The sequence below is a fragment of the Pteronotus mesoamericanus genome, unplaced genomic scaffold (assembly GCF_021234165.1).
Source record: "Pteronotus mesoamericanus isolate MK-2021 breed Mesoamerican mustached bat unplaced genomic scaffold, CSHL_Meso_final scaffold_85, whole genome shotgun sequence".
Classification (NCBI taxonomy): Eukaryota; Metazoa; Chordata; class Mammalia; order Chiroptera; family Mormoopidae; genus Pteronotus; species Pteronotus mesoamericanus.
In genome coordinates this window covers 76,373,244-76,399,408 of record NW_026555329.1, presented here as the reverse complement: position 1 = coordinate 76,399,408, position 26,165 = coordinate 76,373,244, and the positions used below count along the sequence as shown (strand labels likewise).

Sequence of the window (26,165 nt, the reverse complement as noted above, 5' to 3'; positions counted from 1 at the left end):
TTCATACCCAGTGCGTTCAGATTGGCAGAACCAATTTAAAGGACCACTGTCAAAGTGTTTAAAAAATTTTATACATCCATTTTCCTTGATTTTTGATTGGAAAATTCGTCCGTCCTTTTCCCCCCTTTTACTTGCGAGTCCTGTACTGCCCTAATTCAGGGAGGAAGCCCAGTCTCCCTGCAGACATCCCATCTTCTAGTAAAGATCCTCTAGCCCTCTCCACCCTGAAAGCTAAACAGCCACCTCTGCACGCGCACGCGCAGTCTTGAGGCTCCCCAGTTCTTTGAGGCCAAACCACACCTTATCTTTGTTTCCAGTTGGCTGCCTGGCAAAGCTCAATTCTATCACCAAAACCTGCTTATTAACAATTCCACGAGGCTCACCACCTGCTCCACCCACTTTCTCAAGAAGAACCTGCCCACCCTACTGTGCTGCTCATTCACAGCTTATGGCAAGTCACCTTCTGCCTTCGTGACGAGCACAAAGCACATGACCCACTTAAAGCCTAGCAGTTCTGGCCTGCAGCTCATAACAAACTGGCTGTGTGACATCAGGCAAGCCACCTCCCCCTTCCAGGCTCCACTGTGACAAGGAAGGGTGTTTAGACACAGCTCTCTATAGGGTTTTGTCGCCTCCATTAGGGAGTCGATTTCTTATCCCCACTGCAAGCTGACCTCAACAAGAAAACACTCTAGACCTGGCTGGGTGGGGCCCACCCAAGGGGTCAATTCCTTTGCCTGCTGCATTTCCCTTCTCTCCCTGAAGTTGCCTGCCTCTGTGACAGCGAACGTTTCTTTTGCTGGACTTGTGGACCACAGTGTCCCATGGTCCGTCACCCTCAACCACCTTTTCCAGAAGCATCTGAATATTCTCCCTGGGGCTTGGGAATCCCTTGGTCCATCTACTGAGTGCAATAAACTGACATGACCCCCACCCTCCTGAATTTCCATCCGCATTGTTCAGAGGTAATTGCCTCTCTGAAATGCTCAGAAAACTGCCAGGAAAATATTTATCTCTCATTGGTGCTCCTGGAGGACTTTATGGGCCAGACTGGGCCCCTCCCAGGAGCAGGCTCTGCCCTTGGGCCCATGACTCACTCACCAAGCAGCAGGGCTCAGCCGTCCCTCCCCAGGAGCTCCTGCACCAGCTCAGGAAACGCTTACGGCACACACCGCCCCAGCTCCCTCCCGCCCACAGGCCCGCTCACCAGCCACCCGGAAAGAATGAACAGCGCGTCCACTCACCCGCACGCCCTAAGTCTTCCTGCTGACCGCCGCCTCAGCCTTGCTGATCCTGGGAACTTTGCAGGCTGAATGGATGTTCTGCCTGCATCTCCTCCCAGGAAGAGGCCAGAGAAATTTCTACTCCATAACTGATTTAATATGAGCAGGTAGGAAGAAGTGGGTCGGAAACTCACATAGGAGTGTTCTCAGTACATTTGAATCACTGGCATCGGTTTCTCTTTCGCTCATTTACCTGTAACCTTTGGCCCCTCTGCACACCTGATTTCAGAGTCAGAAGACTGAACAACAGACAGCTCTTGAGTCATGTTTACAGCCACTGTGGCTGCAGAGTCACTGGACTGGGGTAGTGAGCGAGCCCCACCAGCAGCACCAAGATATTACGCACAGGAGGGAAAGCCATGTACAAGCATGCGCAAGGCTCCGCGACGCTCTCGGGGCAGGTGGGCGAGGAATCGTGTCTGTAAAGGGCCGCTCAGCCAGAAGGCTGGGTCTCTCATCTGGTCTCATGAACGGGAAGAGGTCATGACAAGGGCAGCATCATGAAACACTTAAGGGCACATCGATTATGACGGGCAGAGCACCACGGAGTCTGAAGAAAATGGGGTTTGGGCCAGGGGGGCAAATACGTGTGTGAAAGGGCCAGGGGAGAGTGCCTCTTTAGATTTTCAGACCTCTAAACAACTTCTATCCCAAAGGCCAATAAAGAAAAAAAAATCAGCCATCATAGAACCAAAATCCATTTTACTTGTATCATGGATATAGAAGTTGTTTAAGAGACCGAAAATAAAATCAAGAGAAGTAAACACATCTTAACCTATAAGCCTCCAGATAGTAACCCGTAGGCTGATCTCATTAAAGTGATTATAATGACCACAACAGAGCAAGTCAGTCATGCCCAATAAATATCTTAAGGTCCTGGTTAACTCTAAGTGAAAAGTTGATGCTGCAAATAAACGGTAAGAGCACTTTCTGGGCTGAGTGAGGACGCAGACGCGACGGGCATTCAGGGTGGTCCGGGGCCCAGAGGAAAGGGCGTGGCAGGAACCTTTGTGTCTTCACGCTGCCAGCGTGTTGCAGTTCAGCAAAGTGGTACACACACAGGACTGCTGTTGATGGCTCCGGAACACGCTACCCCAGTGCCTGGTTTTGTTGAAAAACCTTGTGTATTTGTACATCTCCCCAGTGCAGCTCCATCCAAAAAGTGTTGGTTAATGGTTGTTTCACACTCTCTCATAAGGAACCGCTGTGTTTCTAAGACAGTGATGCCAATCAGAATTAAAGAATAAATTGAGGTGAATCCTGGAAATCTGCAGGAGAAAAGGAAAATGAGTGGACCTGGACCCAATTTTGTGAAACCCCAAATATAGAAAATTTAGTAATTCAGCTGAGGAGAAATTACTCATACATACGTTGTGTTAGGGTTTTTTTTTGGTTTGTCTGTATGTTTTTTTGTCTTTAAAACCAAGGACCTAAAGACAGGTAGAAAAAAGCCTACTGTCTTTTAACTTAGATTAGGTGAGAATAACCCAATTAAACAAATACATATTAAATACCTACTGATGGCTTAGTCTTTCAGAAGTTAGCCTCAAAGGCGCTCAGAAAGCCTTAGCAGTTTCAAGCAAAGGAGCAGTAATTCAGCTAAAGAAAGTTATTTGCATGCGTATCATTCAGAAGTTAATGTTTACCTCTCTGGGAAAATTTGCCTGGAAAATATAAGGTCGGCTATGGCCCTGTCAGAGTCAAATGGCCAGTATTCAAATTCTGGTTTGAACAAAAATTTGGATTATAATTACTGTTTTTGCTGTTAAGAAAAAGTAGCTGTTAGTTTACATATAATATATACATATTAGTATACCATATATTAATAAGAAGCTGGCTTTATGAAAATAGTGAAAAACTCCATTAGACCTTTTCTAAACCATCCCATTTGAGAGTGTTTAGTAGTGTCAACCTGTTTAGGATAAACTAATATTACTCCTTTCTTAATTATGATAGTGTTAACTTTTCTAAAAATTAAGCAAGCTAACTTACATTTTTGGATAGGTTGAAAACAAAATGTGTTATCAAACGTGATACCATCACGTCATATCATCATTAACTGGCTATAGCACAAAGTCTGTAGTATTATCCTTACCTGCGGGTGAAGCTGCCATGCAGTTTTACTTTTGAGCCCGTCTAAGGGTAAAGCAGGAGAAGATGGTCCAGAAAAGGCCTCAAATGGCCCAGCCTAAGCGACGGCTGTCCTACTGCTACATGAGGGTTCTATATGGGAAAAGTGTGAAGAGTGATGCTCTTCCACTGAAAAAGGCGATCTGATTGGCGATAATCACACGCTGTGGAGCCAGGTAGGACTTTAGTGGTTCCTTGGTCCGATCTTGCATTTTATGTTTAAGGAAAGAGAGAGACGGACAGGCCGAGTCATGGCTGCCCAGTAACTGGACTGAGGGTCTCTTGCCTATGCGATCCCAGGACCCCTCCCGGTACACCGTACTGCTCGTCACGAACAGCCTCAAAGGGCTGGGAAGATACTGTCACAATAATTCAAGTCAAAATATAAAATCATGAGTGGTCTTGAGTAGGATTTCCAAATCCACCCAAACTAGCCTGTACCTTAAGGTTCAATGAAAAAGAAAGTTTGAATAGGGTTTTCATTATTCATAAATTCCTCTAATTTCTTATGCATCCTCTCAGGCCATAACAAGCAGAGAAACCACCTAATTTCTCAGGAGTCGTGAAGCAAGAGGTGACAGATGCCATGACCTATGACAGGCTCCAAGACCTAGATGCCACCTTGGTCTTCCATGACCTAAATCAAACAGCTGGGAAGCCTCACAGGACTCCGCATTCTGAACCTGGTTCAGTGCTCAAGAGTCTGAGGAGAAAACATTCAGAGTAGTACCAAGTTTATTAGAGTGAGAGAATATCGCCCTCACATCGCCACCAACAGATCCCAGGGACACATGCACTGACCTCACACTGATGATTACGGGAAATCATTAGGGCTGGGAGATACGTGAGAGGCACCAGGCGGGCCCTCCCGTCTGACGTGTTGGTCCCCCTAAACGTCTCCCTCCAGATTGAGGTCAGGCTCTACTGAATGTGTGGCCATAAAGGCCACTCTGGTCAGCTCTGACTCTGCTCTCGGGAAGCAGAGAGTGTTAAGTACTGTGTGGTACAAGAAGTCAAGTTCTTTGGCATAGGCCCCATCAGTCCCTTTTCCCACAAGAAAAGGTTTCCAGGGTCCAGTACGAAGTTCCTCAAAATCCCCGGCCAAGCACAAAGCACGAACGAGGAGGCCCAGGCATAGCAACTGGTAGCTGGGTTTCGTACTTGGGCCCTCAGGAGGTCCAGCTCTTGGCCCACATAAGGCCTCTGCTGCAGGGCTGTGGGGCCAGCCTGCTCCAAGAACACCTTGCCCTGAAGCTGAGAGGGGTCCTTCTCGAGAACAGCTAGGTCTGCTGTTCCACCAGCTGTAGTTTGGCCGTCTTTACTCGCTGGGCTTCCTTCAGGTTCCGCGCACGAACGTCCGGGTTAGAAATGAACTCCACCTGCTGCATGGGAAACCAGCCACGCTCCCCATCCGAGAGTCTCATGCCCTCCAGCCAGCCTAGGGGCACAGGGTGGAGGGAAGAAGAATTACATGGAAAACACTCACCGCCATTTCCCCTGAACCCCCTTTTTGGAAGCATTTCTGAATCATTAGGCTGAGGGGGCTGCAGAGACCCACAACATGGGACACCCAGCCTTCCAGTTTGCCCTCCCTGGCTGGCCTACATCTGGCAAAGTCTACAGCTGCCTGCCCCTTTGTGCTCCTTCTCCACTCTCACGGGCTGAATTGTGCCCCCCACCCCCAAATATACGTTGAAGTCCTAACCCAAAGCACCCCAGAGGGAGACCTTATTTGGGAATAGGTCGGTGCAGATGCCAACAGTAAAGCTAAGATGAGGTCATACTTGAGCAAAGTGGGCCATGACTCCAATGTACCTGGGATCCTTACAAAAAGAGGGAGATTTGGGCACAAACACACACAGAAGGAAGACAGAAGTAGAGACTGGAGTGACGCTGTACAAGCCAAGGGACACCCGGAGCTACAGCAGCTGGCAGTGGCAAGAAAGGACCCTTCCTAGAGGCTGTAGAGGGAGCACGGCCCTGCCAACACATTGATTTTGGACTTCTGGCCTCCAATACCATGAGAGAATACATTCCTATCGTTTTTTATGATGTCCGGTGCATGGTACTTTGTCACAGCAGCACCGGGGAAAGAACATGCCCACCCACAGTGTCCCGCCTCCCACGCCAGCCTAGGCCTCGCAGGCTCCCCTCTCACCATCGTTGCTCTGCTGGGTCACCATGACGACGTCCGCCTTCTCCAGTGCCAGCTCGTCGTTCTCCCTGGGCTTGTAGGCCCGGAGGCACTGCACCTGTGGGGAGTCTTGGACGAGAAGGGCGGGAGGACAGGTCAGGGAGGCACGGAGGAGGGACTGGGCACGGGGCCGGAGAGGACTTGGGGTCGAGCAAGTTCGAGCTTTAGAAAGTTACAGACCAAAGAGACCATTGGACAGGTCTTCATTTTCTACCAGAAAATGAAATGGTTGACCAGGAAAGAGAGATACCAAAATTGAAATGAATCAAAAATTCTATTTCTCCAGGGAAGATGAATTGAGAAATACGCTGTGAACACCTTTAGTGACTCACTATTACAGCTACTCCCAACCCATTCCCTCTGAAACCTTCCCTGACCCTTTAGCCCTCAGAGGACTGAACTCCTTCAAAACTGATCGTCCAGGGCGCACCAGGTATCCCGGACCTAACTGCTTCAGGTACGCGCTCTGAGTCTGCAACGAGATTATACGATCTGAGTCTGTGACTCAGTCTTCATTATCGTCAAGGTCCTCGATGTGGGCCTGGAGGAGGCTTAACCAGCGGGGTTCCAGGTGGGGTTCCAGGTCTGAGCCAAGAAGGCACTCGGTCCCCTTCCGCTTCAGTTTCCTCATCTGTACCTGACTACATTGTCTGAGGAGACTTTGAAAATTCCTGGATTTCCTATGTTTCTTTGTTTTTGTGAATCAGGGGAAGTTCCATGGTTTTGAAGCTCTAGATGAACAAGTCTGGGAGTACTCCTGGCCCACGAGCATTCCGTCTCGCAGGGGTTTATTGCCCGTTCTACTTTCCCGCACTGCGCTAGGTCCCTCAGAGAGCAAGCAGGACGGTGTGTGATTATCTGCCAATCCCCAGGGTCACAGAGAAGGAGGGTGAGCTACCTCCCTTGCCTTCCTCACCAACCCTGCGGAGCTGAAGCCCAGCAGATAGGTCTCTCAGCGAACAGATTGACAGAACTCGGTTTATAGCCTGGTTCTCCTACTTCCTTTTCCCGACTTCCTTGTATTTGTTTGTTCTTTTGAGTCACCAAAGGTCCAGCCTTCCTCTGAGTTCAGTTCCCTTTGAATACGGAGCAGGAAATCCTTGCTGGAGGACAACCGTGGGCCTCACAGGAGACCATAAATCCAGTCGCAGCGTGAATGCAGATGCATTCACAATGTGTGTGTGTGCCTGCGTGTCTGCAGCTGCCTGTGAGTAACCTGGACGCCTGGGGCGAGGGCAGGGGCCTCAGGGCACCCTGTACAGAAGGGGGTGCGCTCAAAACGAAAGTACTGTTTGGGTGCTGTCCCATGACTTTGCTGCTTTATCCCTCAGACCTTTAAGCAGATAACGTCCAGGCCACCAAAAAAAAAAAAAAAAAAAAAAAAGGCAAGATAGACTTACAGGGCCAAATATTTATAAAGAGTAAGCCACTGCCCCAGGTAGGGATTGTACGGGGGCGGGGACGAGGCACTGCTATGGTGATGGGCAGCTTCGAGCAGCTGCATCGCAGGTGTTCAACCCCCAGCGGCCAGTCTCCCGCCCCGAAAATTCCGGACAAAAGCAATAAACGGAAGCCTTGCAGAGTGACCACCCCGCCCTCCAAACTCCTGCCTCCCAGCGGAGACTCCGGGCCCTGCTGCCCTCCCTCCCCCTTCGACCCGCACTCACCACAGCACTCCAGAAGGTCCAGCTCCTCTCCGGGCATGGCCAAGGCCGAGATCCACCGGAGCTTTTCACTTCTGAGGAGACAAAGCGGGGGCGCTGCTTCAGCGGCAGCTCGGGGGGCAAGGCCAAGGGGCGATGGCGGGGAACGAGCGTGACTGTGGGGAAGACTTGTCTAGTTCACAAAGTTGTCTAGGTCAGTGGTATCTAGGACAAAAGTCGGTGACAGGGCAGGATCTTGAACTGTAAGTTAATGTCTTATCGCCATTATTTCCCCCCTTCCCTTTCCAAGTTTACCCTGTTTGTAGCAGCATCGCATACTTGTCAAGTGGGGGCATAAAGTCAGTTGTAAGTTGTAAACAGGTAGATTTTCCATTTGGGGGACTGTACTGAGTAAAATGTTCATCTCAGTTTAGATGCCCTCTGTCACCACATAATTCCCGACACACCTCTGCCCACTCCCCTTCTATTAACATCTCAGAGGTAAAAATCAATCTGTACTCCAAAAGAGACCAGGGAGATATACCTTCTCATCCTTCCTGCTGTGTGATCTGACCCAGGCCTAACTTGGTAACCACCTAATGGGTTTGGCCTGATCTTGGCCTCGGCCTCCAAACACGCCAGAGTCCTTGAGAGCTGACACTTACTGTTCCAGGGGCGCTGCCCAAGGTGCCAACCAAAACGCACGGGGCTGATCTGAGTTCATGACGTAGGGGACTCCTTGCACACAGACTCCCACACCAGGCCCCGTGAGTGAAGACAAGCATTATTGATCCCACCCTGAAATGTCTTCCAGGGGACAAAACTGAAAAGTGCCTGAAACATGAGCATCCTTAGACTATTAGGTGACATGTCAAACTTTTTAAAGAACAGATTTCATATATCTTTTATAACGCAAATAATAGGTACAGCCCTGGACAGGTGGCTCAGTTGGTTGGAGTGTGTCCCATACACCAAAGGTTGTAGGTTCAATTCCCAGTAAGGGCACGTACCTAGGTTTCAGGCTCAGTACCTGGTGAGGGTGCATACAGGAGGCAACCAATCAATGTTTCTCTCTCACATCAATGTTTCTCTCTCTCTCAAACCAATTAAAAAAAATATCCTCAGTAAGGATTTAAAAATAATAACAGATACAGTCTTGTAGCTGTTCATTGGCCCTGCACGCCAGATTTTATAGGTATTATTTTTTAATATTCTCTAACTGCATGTATGTGTAAGTGCATCTTTGACTGTTATTTAAAAGAAGAGCAAATCAAAGTTGTCAGCAGTATGGATCTCGGCTCAGCACGGGCCTGGGCTGGCAGGTGGGAGCCAGACGCCCAGGGCGCCCCAGTGCACGCCTTATTCACACACACACAACCCCCGCCCCGGCCCTTGGCCCTGAGGTCTTGCTTTCCCACGTGGGCGTTCACTTGGGGTGTCAGTAACCCAGCTCTTGGGTGACTTCATACTGATCCATCTGCTTTCCGGTACCTTCCCCAACTCTGTCCTTCTAGACTAAAGGGGACACAATAGATTCTGAGCCTTGGTGGCGAGTGCACACCCTCGTCCCCCGCGGTGCCCTAGAGCTGCCCATTAGCTCGAGGAGTCCGGGCTTCTCTGTGGATGCTCCCCGTCCGGGGCGGACTGAGCGGCGCTGTGGCTGTTTTCTGGTGCTACTTCCCCGCCAGGCCGTCGTGCCCTCGCCCGCCCCCCTCCAGCGCCTCTGCCCAGCCCCCTCTCACTGAGTCTCCGTGCTGAAGAGGAACTCGGCCTGGGTGCCCTGGGTGTTGTGCAGCAGGAAGAGTCGGAAGAGGTTCTTGTGAGGCCCGTGCAGCTTCATTTCACACTTCTCCCCCCGGATGGAAGAGAAGGGAGCGTGGTCAAATACCAGGAACCGGCTACCCCTGCGGAACACAAGGCTTTTCAGTCAGATCCTGGAGTTGTCATACTGCATCCCAAATGCTTGGATCCCAAATCCCTGACCTTAGCATCTGCAGCCTGCAAATTCTCACAGACACCATACGTGGTGCTAACTTGCTCTCAAGATGGTAGCTCCAGAGTCCCCAGGGATTTGTCACTAGCTTGGCAAACCACATGTCTAGTCTTATGGCTACTTCACCACTTTAAAGAGTTGCAGAGACAGAACCAACATAAACTTTCTAAGGCCTTTAGGACCAAAGAGGTAGGATCTGGAATTGGCTAAGTATCTCTGCGCTAGTAGGCGGAGCCCAGCTCAGGTAAACCGCACACTGACCGATGCAGAATGCGATCGCTAACTTGCTGCATTTTGCTCAGCGCCTGTAACATGGTACAGGTCTTGCCGTGTGACCTTGCAGCATCATTTGGTGGGATCCCCTTTTTTTGCTTGGATTGTCCTTTCTCTCCTCTGTGCCCTGACCAAGGCTCCCGTGACCAATGGACGGGGCCTTTGAGAAGGGCTCCTCCGGGAACACGACCTCTCCCTGTCCCTTTTCGTCCCCCCGCCTGCATCTCCCATTCCCCGCTGGCCTCCCATTCCTGCCACTGACTCTCGGGGCCGAGACAGCAACAGGCAGTCATTGAAGAGATGCAGGTGGACCGGCCGCGTGTTCAGTTTCCTCCGCAGCCCCGGGGAGACGCTGAACTCCAGAGCCGTCAGCTCGCCACTCTTCACCAGCCAGCGTGATTGCGAAATGAGCGGGAATATCTGCAGGGCGGGGGACGACGGAGAGGGCAGTGTCACAGGCACGGCAAGCGCCCACCCCTTGCTCATAAGCTCCACGGACCGTCCCCTCTCCTGCACTTTCCCTCTTGCTCACAACCCTTCCCCTCAGACTCTGTTTCTCTGTGAACCGCCCAAGGATGGCTCTCTACTGTGGAACAGCTCCCTAGTCCGTAGCGGAGGCAGTGGCAGGCGCCGATGGCGCAACCCAGAGTAGTGACCACGTGAGAAAGCTCAGCCCTAGAAACCTGAACCGAAGGAGACAGGAAAAGCCCAGTAGGGCATGTGATGAAAGACGGCAGGGAACGGCATGTGTGTGCAGCTCTGACATCTGTTCTTTCTTTGATTATAACCAGACATAGAGCAGCAGCTGGAATCGATGTGGGAACGAGATTAAGGAGGACTCCGATAGAATCTGCTTGGAGCTAGAATTGGAGTAAAGATAAGGATGGAAGCTATGATCGATATGTGGATAAGGGATGTTCCCCCTTGCAAGGAGTAAGAATGGCATCTGTTCTGAGTTGGAATTTAAATGTGGAATGTCTATTGCAGATGTGCATTTGGATGGGAGGTTCTGGCCCTGGATTTGGATTCAATTTTATATCGCTTTTGTTACACTAGATGGAGATGATAAAATATTCATTGGTTGAAGCACCAAAATATATATCTTTATAAAGGCTTTCATTGGTAAGTTCTCTCTCATTTGCCTAGTTTGCAAATGCACACTCTGCCCCTCAGGTAACCTCTTCCCTTCATTTCTTATGTATCCTCCGGCGTTTCTTTACATGCACACAAGCTAGTGCATGTACAGACTCGCACCATCCTGCTTGTCCACCGAAGCTAGGACACATAGCTCCGTATCACCCCTTTACACTTAACAAGGTATCATGGAGAATGAAGTAGGATAGAATAGAGGCGTGTAGACATGAGGTTAAAGACGGTGAGGGGGAACAGTGAGAGCAAGAGGGCTCCATGTTAGCAGGTGACCTGCTGATACGCTGAAGACTCACACACCTTGCACTCAAACTCAATCTTCTGGCTCAAGTAGATGAGCTCCTCCGTGTGGCGCATCCTCTGGACGTTGCTATTGCAGTCTCGGATCAGCTGAGTGTTGAGCAGGGTGAGGAAAGAGGGAGAGCTGTGTTAGAGACTTTGACCTTTGAGTGCCCTGCAAGAAACCTGGAAATTGGTAGTTATGACAACCACAGTCTGTTCTACCAGGCTTGAACTGCGTGAAGGTGGTCTCAAGTTAAAGTTCAAGGACTCTGTATAGTCGGTGTGACAGGATCAGCATTCCTGGGCCGAGGGAGAGGAAGGTGGAATCAGGAGCCCGCGGCAGTGAGAGCAGTGTGCTGGGGCGGGAGAGGAGGCCGGGGGAGGAGGGAGGTGTGGGGGGCAGCGAGCGGCCTGGGCAGTCCCATCGGTTGTGCTCAGGGACCTGGGCGGAGGAGGGCGTCTCTGCGACGGGGGTGGGGGGTGGAGACTGCCTACCTCCTCCAGGGCATGGTGAGCCTTCGTGGCCTCTGCTTCCTCTGAGGAGCCGGGCTGTGTTCTCTTCAGAATGTTCTATGGAACAAACAGTAGACGGCAGCCCGATGGGGGAAGGGCGGCAAACAGGAGGAGGTGATGGGGGTGGGCTAACAGAGAAGCCCAGGAACAACATTTTAGTAGTAAATTCGCCCTGAGGAAGAAGGTATGGGCAGTGGGGAGGCTGCTCACATGGCCCCCGGGGTGTGGGACAGTGGCAGAAGAAAGGCCTGGAATCACTCAGGCGGGGTCTGTACCTGGAGCAGCAGTTTGAGGCGGGTGATGCGCTGGAAAGGCAGAATCAGAAAGGACTTGAGGGACAGGCGCTGGCAGATGGGGTCGCTCTCCAGCTTCTCCAGGACCTCGCGGAAACTGCTGTTAGTAGTCCTGTGCAGACAGCAAGCCTCGGGTAAGGAGGGGCAGGGAACGTGGCAGGACACAGTGACGGCGTCCCACTGAACATCGGTGGGTCAGGGAACAATGGCGGGACCCCGTGTACACAGGATCCAGAAGGAACGGCCGAGGGCCTCTGGTCTGGAGGGCAGGCTGGGGCTTGGGACCGCAGGGCAGGCCCAAGAACATGTGCTCTGGCAACAGCACTCTGGGTGGGGGTTGGAGGTTTGGGTGCAAGGTCACTACTGGGCCCACATGGGGGTTGAATGGGGTTCAGGCCTCACAGCAGATTTTGGAAAGTGCGCTCCTGGTAGGTCTGGTTGGTGACATAAGGCAGGTAGACCCGGCGGAAGTTGGAGGCGTGATTCAGGACTACGTCGCACACATGGAAGGTGAAGATATTGTTCTCAAAGTTCTCCTCCAGGTCTGAAAGGAACCTGTGCAGGATTCAAACAAGTCTCCTGAGACCTGCGGCCCCAAGTGAGCCGCTGGCTGGCCCCTGCTCTACCTTGAGCTTGTGACATCTCTGTGTTAGCAAACAGCTTCTATTGACTGCCCTTGGCTCCGTGCCCCATGCTGTGCGTAACTCTCTGGTCCTAATATTCCATTTCCTGTTCTTTTGGAATATGTTTTGGTTTTCTAATCTTTAGGTGCTTCCCGAATCTCATCTCCAATGCACTGCATGCCCACAGTACATCCCAAACTTCACCCCAAGAGGCATTTCTCATTAATTTGTTCATCCACCAATGGATGTGTCCACCCACCACCCTCTCCTCTTCAGGGTACAGGTTAAAGGCAGTGGGGCTGCGTGAGCGTATGTGGAAGAGGAGGAATCTTACGTGGAGCTGACATCACGCACGTCCTGTAACCGAGAGAAGAGCCACTGGTGATCCTGGTTGGTGAGGATGGCCCGGAGCTGCGCAGAGAGTTGGAAGTGGTCCACAGCTATGTTCAGGCTGCGCAGATAGGAGGCCTCTGACACAATCAGCTCAAACTTGGCCTAGGGGGGTGGGGAGGAGGAAGCACGATTAAAAACAGCATTGAGTACCTGGCGCATGTTTTAGGAGTAGAGTGGCAGGCAAGACAGACCCTTCTGTCACTCACCATCACACGGGGACCTAACCTTATAGCAAGGGAGAGGGAGGGAGCATGGAGGCCAAGGGGGGACGTATGTAAGCCCCCAGAGGTGTGAGAGAACCGGATGCTTTCAAGAAACTGAAGCTGTGTGGTTTTGGAACCATGTACTAAAGTAGTGACAGGAGATGATGCTAGAGACGCAAACAGGGTGGAGGCCTAGAGGATTATGTAAACAAGTTTGGATTTAAGACGAAGGAAAAACAAAATGAGGCTTTACTAGGAGAATAGCTAGATTGTAAATATGTTGTTCCTAAGCACAATGTGGAGAAAAGATTAGAAGGGGCAGGTGAGCCATATTAGGAAACTGTTGCCTTAATTCCAGATAAGAGATGAAGGCCTGAACAGCCTCAGGGATGAGGAGAGGCGGCCAGTTTTGTGATTATTCAGGAGGGACACGGGGAAGAACCTGGTTATCTGCTAGAAAAGGGGTCAAAAAGAGCAGGAAGAGTCGTTGCTAATGCCCCAGTTTTTTATTTTGGTAACTGGGTAAATGATAGAGTCACTTCCAGAGCCAGAGAACTTTGAAAGAGGAACAAATTAAGGGGATGAAGGTGATTTGGGGTTTGAGGAGAAGTGGAAGGAAGCAGGAATTTTTGAGAATGAGACAGTGCTGCTATGGTTTAATGGAAGTCGCCCAGCACTTGCGGTTCCCGAAGGGGGTGCAGTGACCCATGGCCTTGCCCCCTCCAGATGGGTTGGCCATGCCCTTTGTCCAAGCATGCAGCTTCAGGACAGATGAACAGATAGAACAGAAAAAGAAGGCACACGCACCTGGGCGATGACCTGGATAACCAATGACGTGGCTGGCTGGCCCGCCCATGTGACAACCCTGAACCTGGACACGGAAGGCTCCTTTGCCTCCTGGCCCTAGCATTCCCACTCTATGGCTCTGGGTGGCTCCTTTAACCTCTCTGAACCCGTTTCTTGTCTTTTTGTGCAGGGAAAGTGACCCCCACCTCCCAAAGATGTAGTGTCAGTGAAAAGAAATGGAGCCTGTGAAAGCATGTTGGAGACCCCAGAAGCGCTGTTTGATGAAAGACACACGGGCTCATAGATTCCAGCAGAGGCTTGATTCCTCGGGATGTGAGACCAGGCTGGCCCAGGAGCCCCGGGAGCCCCCGGGGGCTCGCGAGTGAGCTGGAGACGCTGAAGGAGAGCGCAGGTCTCCACCATCTTCCAGTGTTTGCACCACAAATCTGGGGCAGAGCAGTGATTTTCTAAATATGCTCCGCGTGCTTTAAAAGTTGAGGTCAGAACATGTCCGCAAGTTTAAGCTTCAAAAATCCTAAAACTTACACCTGTCTCTGTTAGGCTTGGTAAAAGCACTGTTAACTCTTAAGTCCTTCTGGAGAGAGTAGGACACTAATGGCTGTCAAACTATGTTCCACACACTAGTTAAACGCTAGATATGTGTTACTTCATTTAAACCGCATGGCAGCCGAGAAAGGTAAATATTCATTATCCTCAATTTTTAGATGAGAAAACAGACTGAGCAAAGTCTGATATAACTTGCCTAAGTTTACACAGCTAGTAAATGGTGAGGCCGGGCTTCAAACCCTAGTTGGCCCAGCTGGAAATTAAAGTACTAAACATTCTTTGAATGATTACTACATATTAGAAACTTATCTTGTTTTTTTAAAAATTTCTCCCAGTACCTCTTTGCAATGCAGTTTTACAAATGAGGAAACAGGAGCTTAGAAAGAGCAGGTAATGTGACCAGAGTTAAATAGCTAGCAAATATAAAAGCGGGCTTCCAGGTCCTTTAATCTAGAACCTAAACACTTGCACGTTATTCCATAATACCTTTCCATTGGGCTGCACTGTCTTCCTGGGAAGAGAGGTTTATCCCACATTTCAGACTGATTATTAGAGAAGCTCTCCATGCGGCACCTATTCATGGCAATAGCTTAACGTCAGAAACAGCCTTCACCACAGTCTTGCTTTCGGGAGTGAAGACCAAGCAGAGATTGATGGAAATTCAAAAGCCTCTATGGGTCCAATGGACCACAGGACAAGAGCAAAGGGCACTCAGGAGCAAGGGGCATTCAAAAGACCTATCTTTAGTGGCGGCTGAAGCCCTGGTTGATGAGGGAAATTTTAGTCTCGCCTGCAACATCGGTGGTGGGATTAACTCCACACTCCCCCCGCCAAAGCCAGAGGCATGGCCCCTGGTGAGTCTGGGCCAGTAGCAGGCAGTAGCAGATGGCCCATGGCCTGAGGAAGTGCAGGGTCAGGATGGCGATGACCTCCAGAGAGCAATCCGGGCCCCTCTGAGGCAGGCGGTGGCGGCGCTCCACAGGAGGCGAGGATGTGAGGAAGGAGAGGCGCCCTCGCCCCGCCCCGCCCCGCCCCGCCCCGCCACAGCCCTGGCCCTGCTGGGTACCTCTTGCAGCTTTTGGTCCTCGTGGGTCATGGAGAGCAGCACGGTGCTGTTGCGCACCACAGGGATCTCCTGCCAGAGGGAGCTCCTGGACGCCATGGACAGGCGCTGCAGGTAAGACTCCGAGGACAGCAGCGCCTTCCGGGGCTGCCGTGGGGAGGCAGGCCCCGGGGCCTCTGCCAGGCTGTCCAGCCGCTGCTGGCTCTGAATCTCCTTGTTCAGAACCACATCGCTGTACTCCTGGTATAGCAGCGGGGCTGGGGGTGGAGGGAGCATGGGAGAGAGAGAGAATTAGGGAGACTTTGGGGGACTGACGCTCAGAGACAGACAGAAACCACCAGACTGCCTCCGGCCGTCCTGGCACTTTTCCTGTAGCTAGTCCCCCCCACCCCCACTGTGACAGCCACGAGCCCTCTCTAGTCCCAGGCAGACACCCACATGCATCTCTAGCTCCGTTTCAAGGGACTCACAGGAGTTGATGAGCTTCGAGCAGCGTCTTGAAAAGCCTCCCATCACCTCCTTAGGCTTTTTCTCCCTGTGGAGCAAAAAGGGTGCTTGCTGGCCACTGGCCACAAGGAGGCCTTGGTGCCTGAGGATGAGGGCGTCTCCGACCTCTGGGACATGCGCTGGGATGTCGGGGCCAGGGCGCCACGAGAGATGAGTTGTAGCTTTTTTGGATGTCATGTTGATCCTTTACAAGGGGTCTAGTTCAAGCCAAAGGGCTTAGGAGGATGGAAAATATGGACTCAGGTAACAAAGCCACACACATCAAAAGCCTCCCTACCCTGGAATCCTGGTGTCTTTCTCTTCCGCCTGGAAGAGGCAGGGTCTCAGGACCCTTGTTAACTAATAGAAATCTCAGAATGCTAAGAAGAGAGAACAAGTGTGCCTGATGGGAGAGAGGGTGACTCACCGAAAAATAATGGTGTCTGAAGAGCCAGGGGACTTTTCCATGGCTGGACCTCTTGTATCTGAAAATAGAAGTGGATGAGGTGACTGAGGTCTTGGAGGGACATTCAGACATAGCCGGAGAAGGTGAAACCTAGCGTGGGAGATGGAGGCATCTGGGGACAGGGATACAAGGGCGCACGTGGAATCTGCGAGGGAGGGAGGTGCCCAAGCAGAAAGCATTTGAGGACATTACGGCCAGGAAGGGACACACTGTAAACTGGACGACTTAGAAGATGTCTTCTCTACTTTGAGCAGGACACCAAGTGCATGTTGGGAACTGGAAAGTGGGATGTGCCTGGGGAGCGGGGAGTGACCCGACAACCTTGGGAAGCAGAGACACACAATAAGAGAACATCGTGGTCGCATGGCAGGCAGAGATGGAGGGGAAAGAGAATCAAGAGCGTCTGTGAGCTCAGAGGGGCTTTCAAAGGCTTCACTGTGTTGCCGCTGGGCACATGGGGTGAGCGAAGCCAGCAGGGGAGACAGGAGAAGCTCTGGGCACAGGTGCTAAGAGCTGCGGAAAGCGTGGTCCTGTGAGGACACTCTGCTCACCTGGAGTGCCCTCGGGTAAGATGGAAGGCCTGCGCAGGCCCTGCCGATGCCAGCCCTTGGGCTTACTCGAGGCCTCAGCAGAGGCTGCAGCCTGTCCAACGCTGCCCTGCGGTGGCCTTCCTGGATCCCCTCTGTGGGGCCAGCTGGACGCCTTCTCCAGGTGGGGATGGCTGGGTTTTTCAGGCTGCCTCGCTTGACCTAGATCCAACCTCCTTAGGCCATTGGCTCCTTCCTGAGGTGCTGCTCTTCTCGAAGAGCCTCTGGCAGGGGCCTCTGCCTCTCCTGAGAACCCTGGTTCAGAGGCAGGTCCCTGGAGCCCCAGGGTCCAGGGCGTGGTTGGGGAAGAGGGGCTCAGAAGGTTCGTCACATTGCTGAAAGCCATGCCAGGGGACACTTCATTTTTACTCCTGCTGGTGGGAGCCAATGACTCTGTTGATCTACCCACGGCTGGGGGCCAGGAGGTCCGTCCAGCAGAGTGGGGGCTGGAGACTGTCCACTCTTGACCAACAGGCCTTGGCTTGGCTTGGCCCCCTGAATTCATGAGTGGTCCCTGGATGCTCTTGGCCCTTCCCCTGGACTTCGGGGGCAGCGGGGGTGGTTCGGTGAGAGGTTCTGCGACAGGGACAGGGTGTGGCGGCCTGTAGACCCTTGGGCTGTTATCAGAAGGAAGCGAGTGGCGGGGCTGGAACAGGTCAGGGGTTGGGGGTAACGGCTTGTTGTATCTCAGCCTCAGGGAGAAAGAGGTCGGAGTAGGGGGGGGATCATCTGGGGTAGAGGGCAGAGGTCGGTACTGCCTTGCCACAAGGGGTTCGGGAACTTTGGGAAGTGGGCCTTTGGGGGGGCCACGTAGCCCCACACTTGGGGCCAGTGGAGGATAGCTGCGCTGCCTCAGTGTGGGGACCGCCACACCGTGGCGGCCGTCTGTCTCCACCGTGGAGGTGCGGACATGCCGCTTCTCTGGGAGAGCAGGGGGTGGAGATTCCTGGAGCCTCGTATCTACGAAGGCAAGCGGAGGCGAAGAGCCATAAGCAGGAGACCCTGGGGCAAAGGCTGAACTACGGGGGGAGCCCCACGGCTGGCGGCTGTGAGGACTGCTGGGCCTGTCTGGGCTTGCGGCGAATTCCCCAGAGTCCTGCCCCAGAGCGGACAATGAACTAGGGGACTCTGGAATAACGCCGCAGTGCCAACTGCTTTTCCTGTCCCTTCTTGAGATCACAGCGCCGTAGGGGGCAGGTTTGGGGGGCCTCTGGGGCAACTCTGAGTGGGAGAAGGAAAGCGATATTCCCTCCAGGTCCGGAGTCAGCTGTGTCCTCTGGGAGCCCGGGAAGGAGTTGCTCCTCAGGTGGGGGCTGGCCCCTGGGAGGCTGGCCAAGGGGCCCTGAGGGCCAGCCCGGTCGGGACTGCCGCACGGGCCCACGGTGGCTGCTGCAGAGGGGAGGCCGTGGAGGGCGGCCGGGAGGGTCTCAGAAGCCCCACGAGGAGACAGGCTGCCGATCAAGAAAGAGGCTCTGGAGGTTTCTGGAGAACATGAAGCAAGAGAGGCCCTCTTCCTGGGGATGGCAATTGGGGGGCTGGCAGATGATGAGGCCATGGTGCTGGGGGAGACTTCAGCAGGAGTGGCAGGAGCTGAATCCGGTGTCCTCCGAGGAGTCTCAGGGGTGCTGGCAGAGGCCGCCGCAGTCCCCCCGCTGGATGCTGCCCCCATCCCCAGCTCAACTCCCTCTTGCTGGCTGTCCTGAGCTGTTTCTTGATCAGGTGACCCCGCAGCAGAAAAGGAGCTACGTAAAGAAATGGGCCGACAGGACCGTCCCATTGGCTCCAGTGCAGGAGTCAGAGCTACTGCGGGAGACAGTTGCTCAGCCGGAAGCTCTGCCTGAGTTCCAGGAACCCCGGGTGTGGTGGTGTCGGCGTCTGGAAACGAGTCACGGGGAGAAGAGAGCTCGGGGGCTGCCAGAGCCAGCGCAGGAGGACCATCGGGCTCTTCCCCCTCTTCTGTGCTCCTCTCTCCCTCCTCTCCCCACGCAGTACCATCCCAATCTTCCTCTTCCTCCTCCTCCTCCTCCGCCACCTCCTCCTCCAGCATCAGTTCCCCCAGCAGACCCTGATGTTCTTGTTTTCCAGGTACGTTCACTGACCTCCCCACTAAGCTTTGATTCTCCTGGTCCTGAGCATCCATGCTGTTCTCTTCTGGGCCCCTCAACTCCCTCTTCCTCTCTTCGCCCATGGCTAGATCTTCCTGGCCCCGAGCCCCCTGCCATGACTCACCACAATTCAGACCCCCACATTCCCCATTAAGCCCCTCCCTTTCTCCTTGTTTTGAAGGCATCACATCATCTTGCATCTGCCCCCGTGTTTGCCTGTGACCTCCCTCTGTACCATTCACCTGCTCCCCCAACTGTCCCTGCCCCCTGAGAAGCCCCCCAGGGCGCACAGCCTCCCCTAGAGACTCCTGAAACCCCGTTTGCTCTGGCCCCTCCCCCTCCAGCCCCTCGGCCTGCCGCAGCCCGTCCCCCTGCCTGAGGGCCCTGCTCCCAGAGCCCTGCAGTGGGCTGGCCTCTGCAGGGCGCTCTTCACCGGAAGGTGAGCCTGCGGCCTGAGCAGGGGCGCCCGGAGAAGTCTCCTCGTCTTCCTCTGCATGTCCAGGCCCCAGCATCAAAGCAGGGAGCTCTGGTCGCAATTCCTCCTCCAATCTGCCGCTCAGTTTGCTGGGCTCTGGGACCATGGCTAGAGGTTCACTCTGGCCAGGGCAGACCCGGAGCTCAGGGGGAGCTGGAGTCCTTGGCTGTCTGCCTGCCGGGCCCTGGGGCACTGCCTCCTGGCACTCTGGAGTGTCCCAAGCCTCAGCTGCAAGGTTTTCCTGGTTGGTCCCCACATCCGCAGGGCCTTCCTTGGGGGAAGAGGTCATGCTCTCAGTTCCATAGTCAATCACATTTCTTACATCTCCCTGCTGGGTCTCTAAGAGTTGGTGTCCCTCTGCCCACTTATAGGATTGCTCCTGGCCTTCCTGAGCTCCGTGCCCCATGGCAGAGGTCTGGCTGGTTCTCGTGAGAGCTTCAGGGATAATGCTGGATTCCTCTGTGGCAGGGATGGGAGCCGATGCTCCGTGTCGGGGCTTCTCAGCCTCCATCGGGGCTGAACCCTAAAGAGCAATAACAGACAAGGTTTTATCACCTCTCCTGCTTTCACCAGTCAGAGGGGCAGATCATGGAGAACAAGAGTGGGATGTACCCTGGGTTCCACTGAGAGTCATTCTTGGAGACAAAAGCTACTCAACAAAATAAGCAAAAACATGTCATTGATCCCTGGCCAGCGTGGCTCAGCAGGCTGAGCAGAGGCCTGCAAAGAGAAAGGTCACTGGTGCGATTCCCTGTCAGGGCACATACCTGAGCTGTGGACCGGTCCCTGGCTGGGGCACATGCAACTGACCAACATTTCTCTCATACATTCCCTCTTTCTCTCTCCCTGCCCCTCTCTCTAAAAATAAATAAAATCTTTAAAAAAAAAAAAAACTTGTCATTTATTCGTCCATTTAATAAATATTTAGCAAGTGACCCTTTTAAGTGCAGGGCATTCAGCAGTGAACAAGACAATATCCTGGGCCCTGAAGTCTGGTGGGGAGACAGATAGTAAGTGATTGAATTAGAGCCTCATTGTCAGAGTCCCAAGTGCTCCAGTGGTCATTACTGTCTAGATGGGATTATGTCATGTTGTCTCTCCCTGTTAGCTCTCTGGACACCAAGAGTGACTCAGTCCTACTTAACTCCAAGACACTATAAGTGACACACCCCAGGTCTAACAGCCCAAAGAAGCCATGTTGGAGGGGGATCTTCCCCCTCATCTGCCAACAGGGGATTAAAACAGGTCCAGTCATCACAGCCCATGTCAGAGGCAAAGTGTAGTGTAATCGCCTTTACACAGGGTCTGGATTGTACTCAGCCTATCTTCCATAGTGCCTAGCAAAGCCTTGTCCCTAATTAACAATTTTGTTTTCAATTATAGAGTCAGGTATTGTAACACAAAATGACTTATTGGATTAGAACTGCAGTAGACACAGAGACTGCCTATTTCAGGGAGGTCAATAAAACTGCTCCCCTCATTATTTTACTCCCCCCTTCTCTCCAACAACCTTGTGATCTCTTCTCGTTGCTTCTCAAAATTTTGACCTTCCTGCCCCTGTTCTCACTTCCAGCAAATACTTCACAAAGTATTGAGACACTGAAGGAGAGGAACTGCTTCAGTTTCTTGCAATTCAGAGTGACCAACATTTTGTTCTTTCCATCTTTCCCCTCCAATATGCAGGGGTCCCTCCCCACTTAGCCCCATCCTCTTCAGCCATCCTACTCAGGGGCCACATGCCATGAGTGATCTCTCTCTCTCACCTTCACCTGTTACAACTGTCCCGCCAGCATGTAAGCATGCTCATGCTTTCCTCATTTTTCTAACCCGTAAAAGGAGTTGTTCATACCTGTTGCCTTCAGAGCCTCACATATTGCCTGCCTGCCCTACAAACAAGTTTTTAACTCCAAAAGGGACTCTATGGTTGCTTATCTTGGAAGTTCTTTTCAGTATTTGATACTAGTGACATTAGAAACACTCTCTTGTTATTTGTGAGACTCCAATTTACCAGTTTACCAGTTTAACCCCTTCCATTTTCCCCCATCCTCTGACTAGGTTACAGTACTCTTTGTGGCAGTTATCGACTCCACTTTCCTTCTCCTTTTTAACATTTACATAATTATAGTTACATAGTTATTTGTGTATTTCGATTTATCATCTATCTGAATAAGTGATAAACTTCACAAGATCAAGAAGTACATTTGTCCCGCTCAAGTGTCTGTATGTAGCTCAATATCTGGCCTATACTACGTGTTTGATCATTATTTTTCAATTACAAAGTAAAATTTTTGTTTCTCTCTTAGCCTACATTGCCCATATCTAATCTAGTCACGGATTCCTACTGACCCCACCTCTTCAATACCCCTCAAGTCTGCCCACTTCTCGCCAAACCCACTGCTAGCCCCTGAGCAGGCCAGAGTCCTCTTTCACCCAGGCTGCTTCACCTGGGGTGCAGCATGGCCCCCAGCCCTGACACAGCTTCTCCTGCCCCTTCTCCAAGGCATCCTCTACCCAGCACTTGAGTGTGTCTTAAAAGCCCCACTACTATTTAAATTCTTCAGTATCCTCTAACTGCCATTGGGATGAAACCCAAATGCCCAACACAGGTTGTGTGCCCGCCTCCACCTGGCCTCTGCCTGCCTCTCCAACAGCCTCTTCGCCTCCCTCACCACACTGGCTCTCAGGCCCCTGGGCTTGCCGGCCTCTCTGCTGGAGGCCTTCCCATGTACTGCAGCTCTGTGTGGGAGCCTCCTCTCCCCCCAGGAGAAGACTTTATTTTTCTCACACTCACTGCCCTTGTAACTACATATTTAATGTCTATTTTCGGAGCCAGATCATGAGCTTTATGAGGGTGTGAACACTTCAATGTTAACTGTTCAGCGCCCTCTGTCTGAAGCTTAGTTGACCCTCAGCAAAGACTGCATGAATGAATGAAGGAAGGAAGGATGCAGAGTTAAAAGAGTGTCGTTCAATTTCTAGTTCTGCCTTTTTTGTACCTTGCTGATTTTAAAACAATTGTGGAAATCATTTAATTTATTTGAATATCCATTTTCTTATCTTAATAAAGGGGATAAAATACTCCTTTGCAGGTAATTCTAATAAAATTAAGATAGTGTAAAAAATGCATTGTTAAACTTAAGGGTCACAGAAATGTTAAGTATTGTAATTATTGTTGATGAGAGAGAAAGTATGAGAGAAATACAGGATTTATGAGCTGGGAGGACATTTAGAGGCACACAGAAACTCTGCTGAATCCATAGATGAGGAAACTGAAGGTCAGATAATCTAGACACTTACTCAGGTTTCCTAAGCAAATGGCACAGGTAAACTCAAACCAAGGTCTTCTGACAAGTCAACTCTCAGCAACCAGAAGTCCAGGTGTGAGAAAGGTGGGAGGTCACCAGCCTAGAGATGACCTCTGGGACCTGTGGAACCCATGGCTGCACCTAAACCTGCACCTTCCCTGGACTAGGTTTAATGTGAAGGCCCGCCACCCAGAATGTCTGCTGTCCTGCTGAGATATCGCACGTGCGCGCATACTTGCACAAGTACACACCCATACATATGTGTGTGCATGTGTGTGCACATACACACAATGAGCCAACCTTGCAGTTTCTACACAATAGAGACTGACATAACCAAACAAACAGGTCCCTAGACACGCTGCGGATGTAACAAGTACGTGACAAGTTCCTGGACACCATATAGACACAGATACCATTTATATGGGGCAAAAAGCCATCATGTCTAATGTAAGCCTACTTATGTAGAAGGGCTTTTATATCCTTTTCTAGTGAATTGACACAGTGTAAGATTTGCTCCCTATATCCAGCTCTGACAACAAGAATACTATAATCACTATGAAGGCTACAGTGACGTGACCCTATTTTCTCAACCACACGTTGAATAACATACTTGCTCAACGTAAACACTCTGTGAATGTTGGTTTGTACCTGCCTACGGAGGCAGTGTAACTAAACCTAAAGTCCTCCCCACCCATTGTCCTGGCCCTACATCCATATACTCTGTCATGTCCTCAAAACAAGTGGTCTCTAAAAATCTGAGCATGCTTCTGCTATGTTTATATGCACCATGTGCTACACAGACATCTTCAGTTCCATTCTAGTGACACAATGCACGCCTGCCTCCTGCAACCCCACTGACCGTCTTTCTGACACTGTGTTTAACCATTTGGAAATATTGGTGGTCACCAGCTCAGCCACCATTCCCTATACTCGATCCTGTCCTATTATAATTGTAGTGCAATCAGGCACTACAAACCTAGAATGCAACAAAGCCAAAGAAAGTATGTAAAGCATGGTTAATGCATGTAAAAACATCAGGAGAGAGTTTTTGCACTGTCCATTGTATTAGGGTTGCCTCCTCACCCCCTTCTTCACTGGGGGTGAATATCTGTAAGTGAGCACCGACTGAGCATGGCAGCTGCTGACCCTGTTCACATGTGACTTCTTTCAAGACAGAGCTGCAAGTCACCCCATTAACACAGTGTATGACAGGAGTCTCCCTTAGAGCCCCTAACACCTCGGCTTCTATCCAATTCCAGTCGACAGACATAACATTGTATTTCAAAGACAGCCTCCCGCCCCCTCACCTCACCCCACTGCTGCTTCTCCCTCGGCCCGCTGACTGCTCTGTGTAACTCTGGGGACCATGCTCCCTGGATTTTCTAGCAGTGGCAGTCTCAGATATTCTAAGCTATACCACATGTCACTGAAATACTTGCGATCACAACACTTCTGCGTTCACACTATATCGTCTAGACTGCAGCTTATCTTAGGAAAATATCCCCAAATCAGAAGATAAGTCCTCATCCTGATGTAGAAAATGAGACTCCACACAGATGGATGCCTCTATTCAGTGTTTGACATTATTGCCCCCAATGCTACAAAGATGTAAGAACAAGATATTCAAATGCTCAAAGATATAAAAAGTAACTGTAAAGATCTGTGTCCTGTCCACTTTAGGGAAGCCCCATTGGCCCAGTGAAACTGGCATAACCCTCTCTCATCCAGTTCCCAACGTCTGAAAATGCTGGGGCACCCACTGCCCTGTAGACCGGATGGGCTCCCACAGGCCAGCGGTGGCCCCGCTGCCATCCGCACAGATAATTTGAGTAACTTCTCTGTGTCCTCAGCATGGCCCGCAAGGATGACCTTGCTCTGGCCCACCTTGCCGACACTGTAAGTGACCAGCTCCTGTCCCCTCCACGGACCTGGCGATCGACCCCTGTCTGTGCCTGTTTGGTCTGCACTACGGACACCTGAGTAACACTGCTCTTGTTTGACCCACGGCTCTGTGAGTGTCCCATTCCTGTCCACACCACAGTGACTAACCGTGCCAGACACCACAAATGACACCTTCTTGTCCATTCCACAGACGCTGTGCTGGATGAGGCCATAGACAACCTCAGACAGACAGCACTGTGGGCAGCCATCCACGCCAGGGACCCCCAGGCACCTGAAGGCTCTTGGCTGTGTTTAGACTCACTGTAGTCTTTTGACAGGAGAGATTCCTTTGCACACCTCCTGACCTCTCTCCCTTCCTTACCAGGATAATGACATACATTCCTCCTACCAGACAGTCTCAATCAAAATTGACACCCACATCCTTCCTCCTCCCAGCCCCACCCCCCAAAGAACCCCCTCAATAGATATGGCTTCAGTCTCAGGCCACGGACTGGTTATGAAATGACCCCCATTTTGTTAGGACCTACCTAGGCCAGGAGCTTCTTCAGTGTAGGAGAAACAGGAAGTCTGGGAAAGAGGCCATATCCGGAGGGTTTTAGCTAGAAGCTGGGATTTCTGGAGTAGGCCACGGATGCAGGGCCTTAGGAGGCCATGGGGGAGTGAAAGGGGGAAGAAGCTAGAAATGAAAGCCACCCTCTCTCCCTTGTCTGTGTGACACACCCCTCTCCCTCAATCTGACGAGAGTCCTGGCCAGAGTTCACTTCTGGTAGACAGGAGGGCGAATCAGCCTGGGAATCCAAGATCCAGGAAGGGGAGAAGGGACTGAGATCTGAAAACCCAGCGGCCTCAGGACGCGCTCCCTGAGGGCCATCTTGCTGGGAAGCAATTTTAAATGATGATCAAAACTAGAGCCCCCCACCCCTAACCCTAAACAGCTCCCTTCCCCACTGTCTCCCCAAATTCAGAAGGCAATATTGTGACGGAAGGAGGAGCTGTGGAAGTACTGCCGGGATGTGGGGAATCAGGGGAGGGGGGCAGGAGTCATTTTACAGGTGAAAGCGCCCAGGGCAGTGGGGCAGAGGTAAGGACTTAGACACAGTGTCCGTAGGAAGTGAAGGAAGGCCCAGGCCTAGTTAGGAAAAAAGAGACAATGAAACATCTACAGGTGGGGAACACGTCCACAGAGGGAGTCTCACTTATTCCTTATTATAGGGGTTAGCTTCCCTGGGACCCAGACTTTGAAGAGCCCTATTATTGGCCTGGGGCACATCTGGGGGCAGGGTGCCCATTTCCAAGGCGGGACTAGGCCGGAAGGGAGTTTTTCAGTCAAGAGTATTCCCTCCAGCTTCCCTCCTCTTCCTGACCAGGATACTCAGCCCCACGCCCCACAATTTGCCCATCTGCCCAGCCCCCCCGTTTCCGGAGCCTGCTCCCGGGGACCCAGCGGAGCT

General features: G+C 51.8%; 1 protein-coding gene across 1 annotated transcript; it reads right to left on the bottom strand.

Moving 5' to 3' along the window:
- Window positions 1–4,595: 4,595 nt before the first annotated feature.
- Window positions 4,596–20,031, bottom strand: ARHGEF5 (Rho guanine nucleotide exchange factor 5). Its single transcript, XM_054564671.1, has 14 exons — window positions 16,892–20,031; window positions 16,302–16,359; window positions 15,859–15,923; window positions 15,392–15,645; window positions 12,711–12,871; window positions 12,156–12,308; window positions 11,736–11,865; window positions 11,443–11,517; window positions 10,966–11,055; window positions 9,779–9,936; window positions 8,993–9,154; window positions 7,275–7,345; window positions 5,572–5,676; window positions 4,596–4,851 (listed from the first exon to the last, which is right to left on the bottom strand). Exons 1-14 carry the CDS (start codon window positions 20,016–20,018, stop codon window positions 4,694–4,696), a joined length of 4,767 nt encoding a protein of 1,588 aa, XP_054420646.1. The 5' UTR covers window positions 20,019–20,031; the 3' UTR covers window positions 4,596–4,693.
- Between the last annotated feature and the right edge of the window lie 6,134 nt (window positions 20,032–26,165).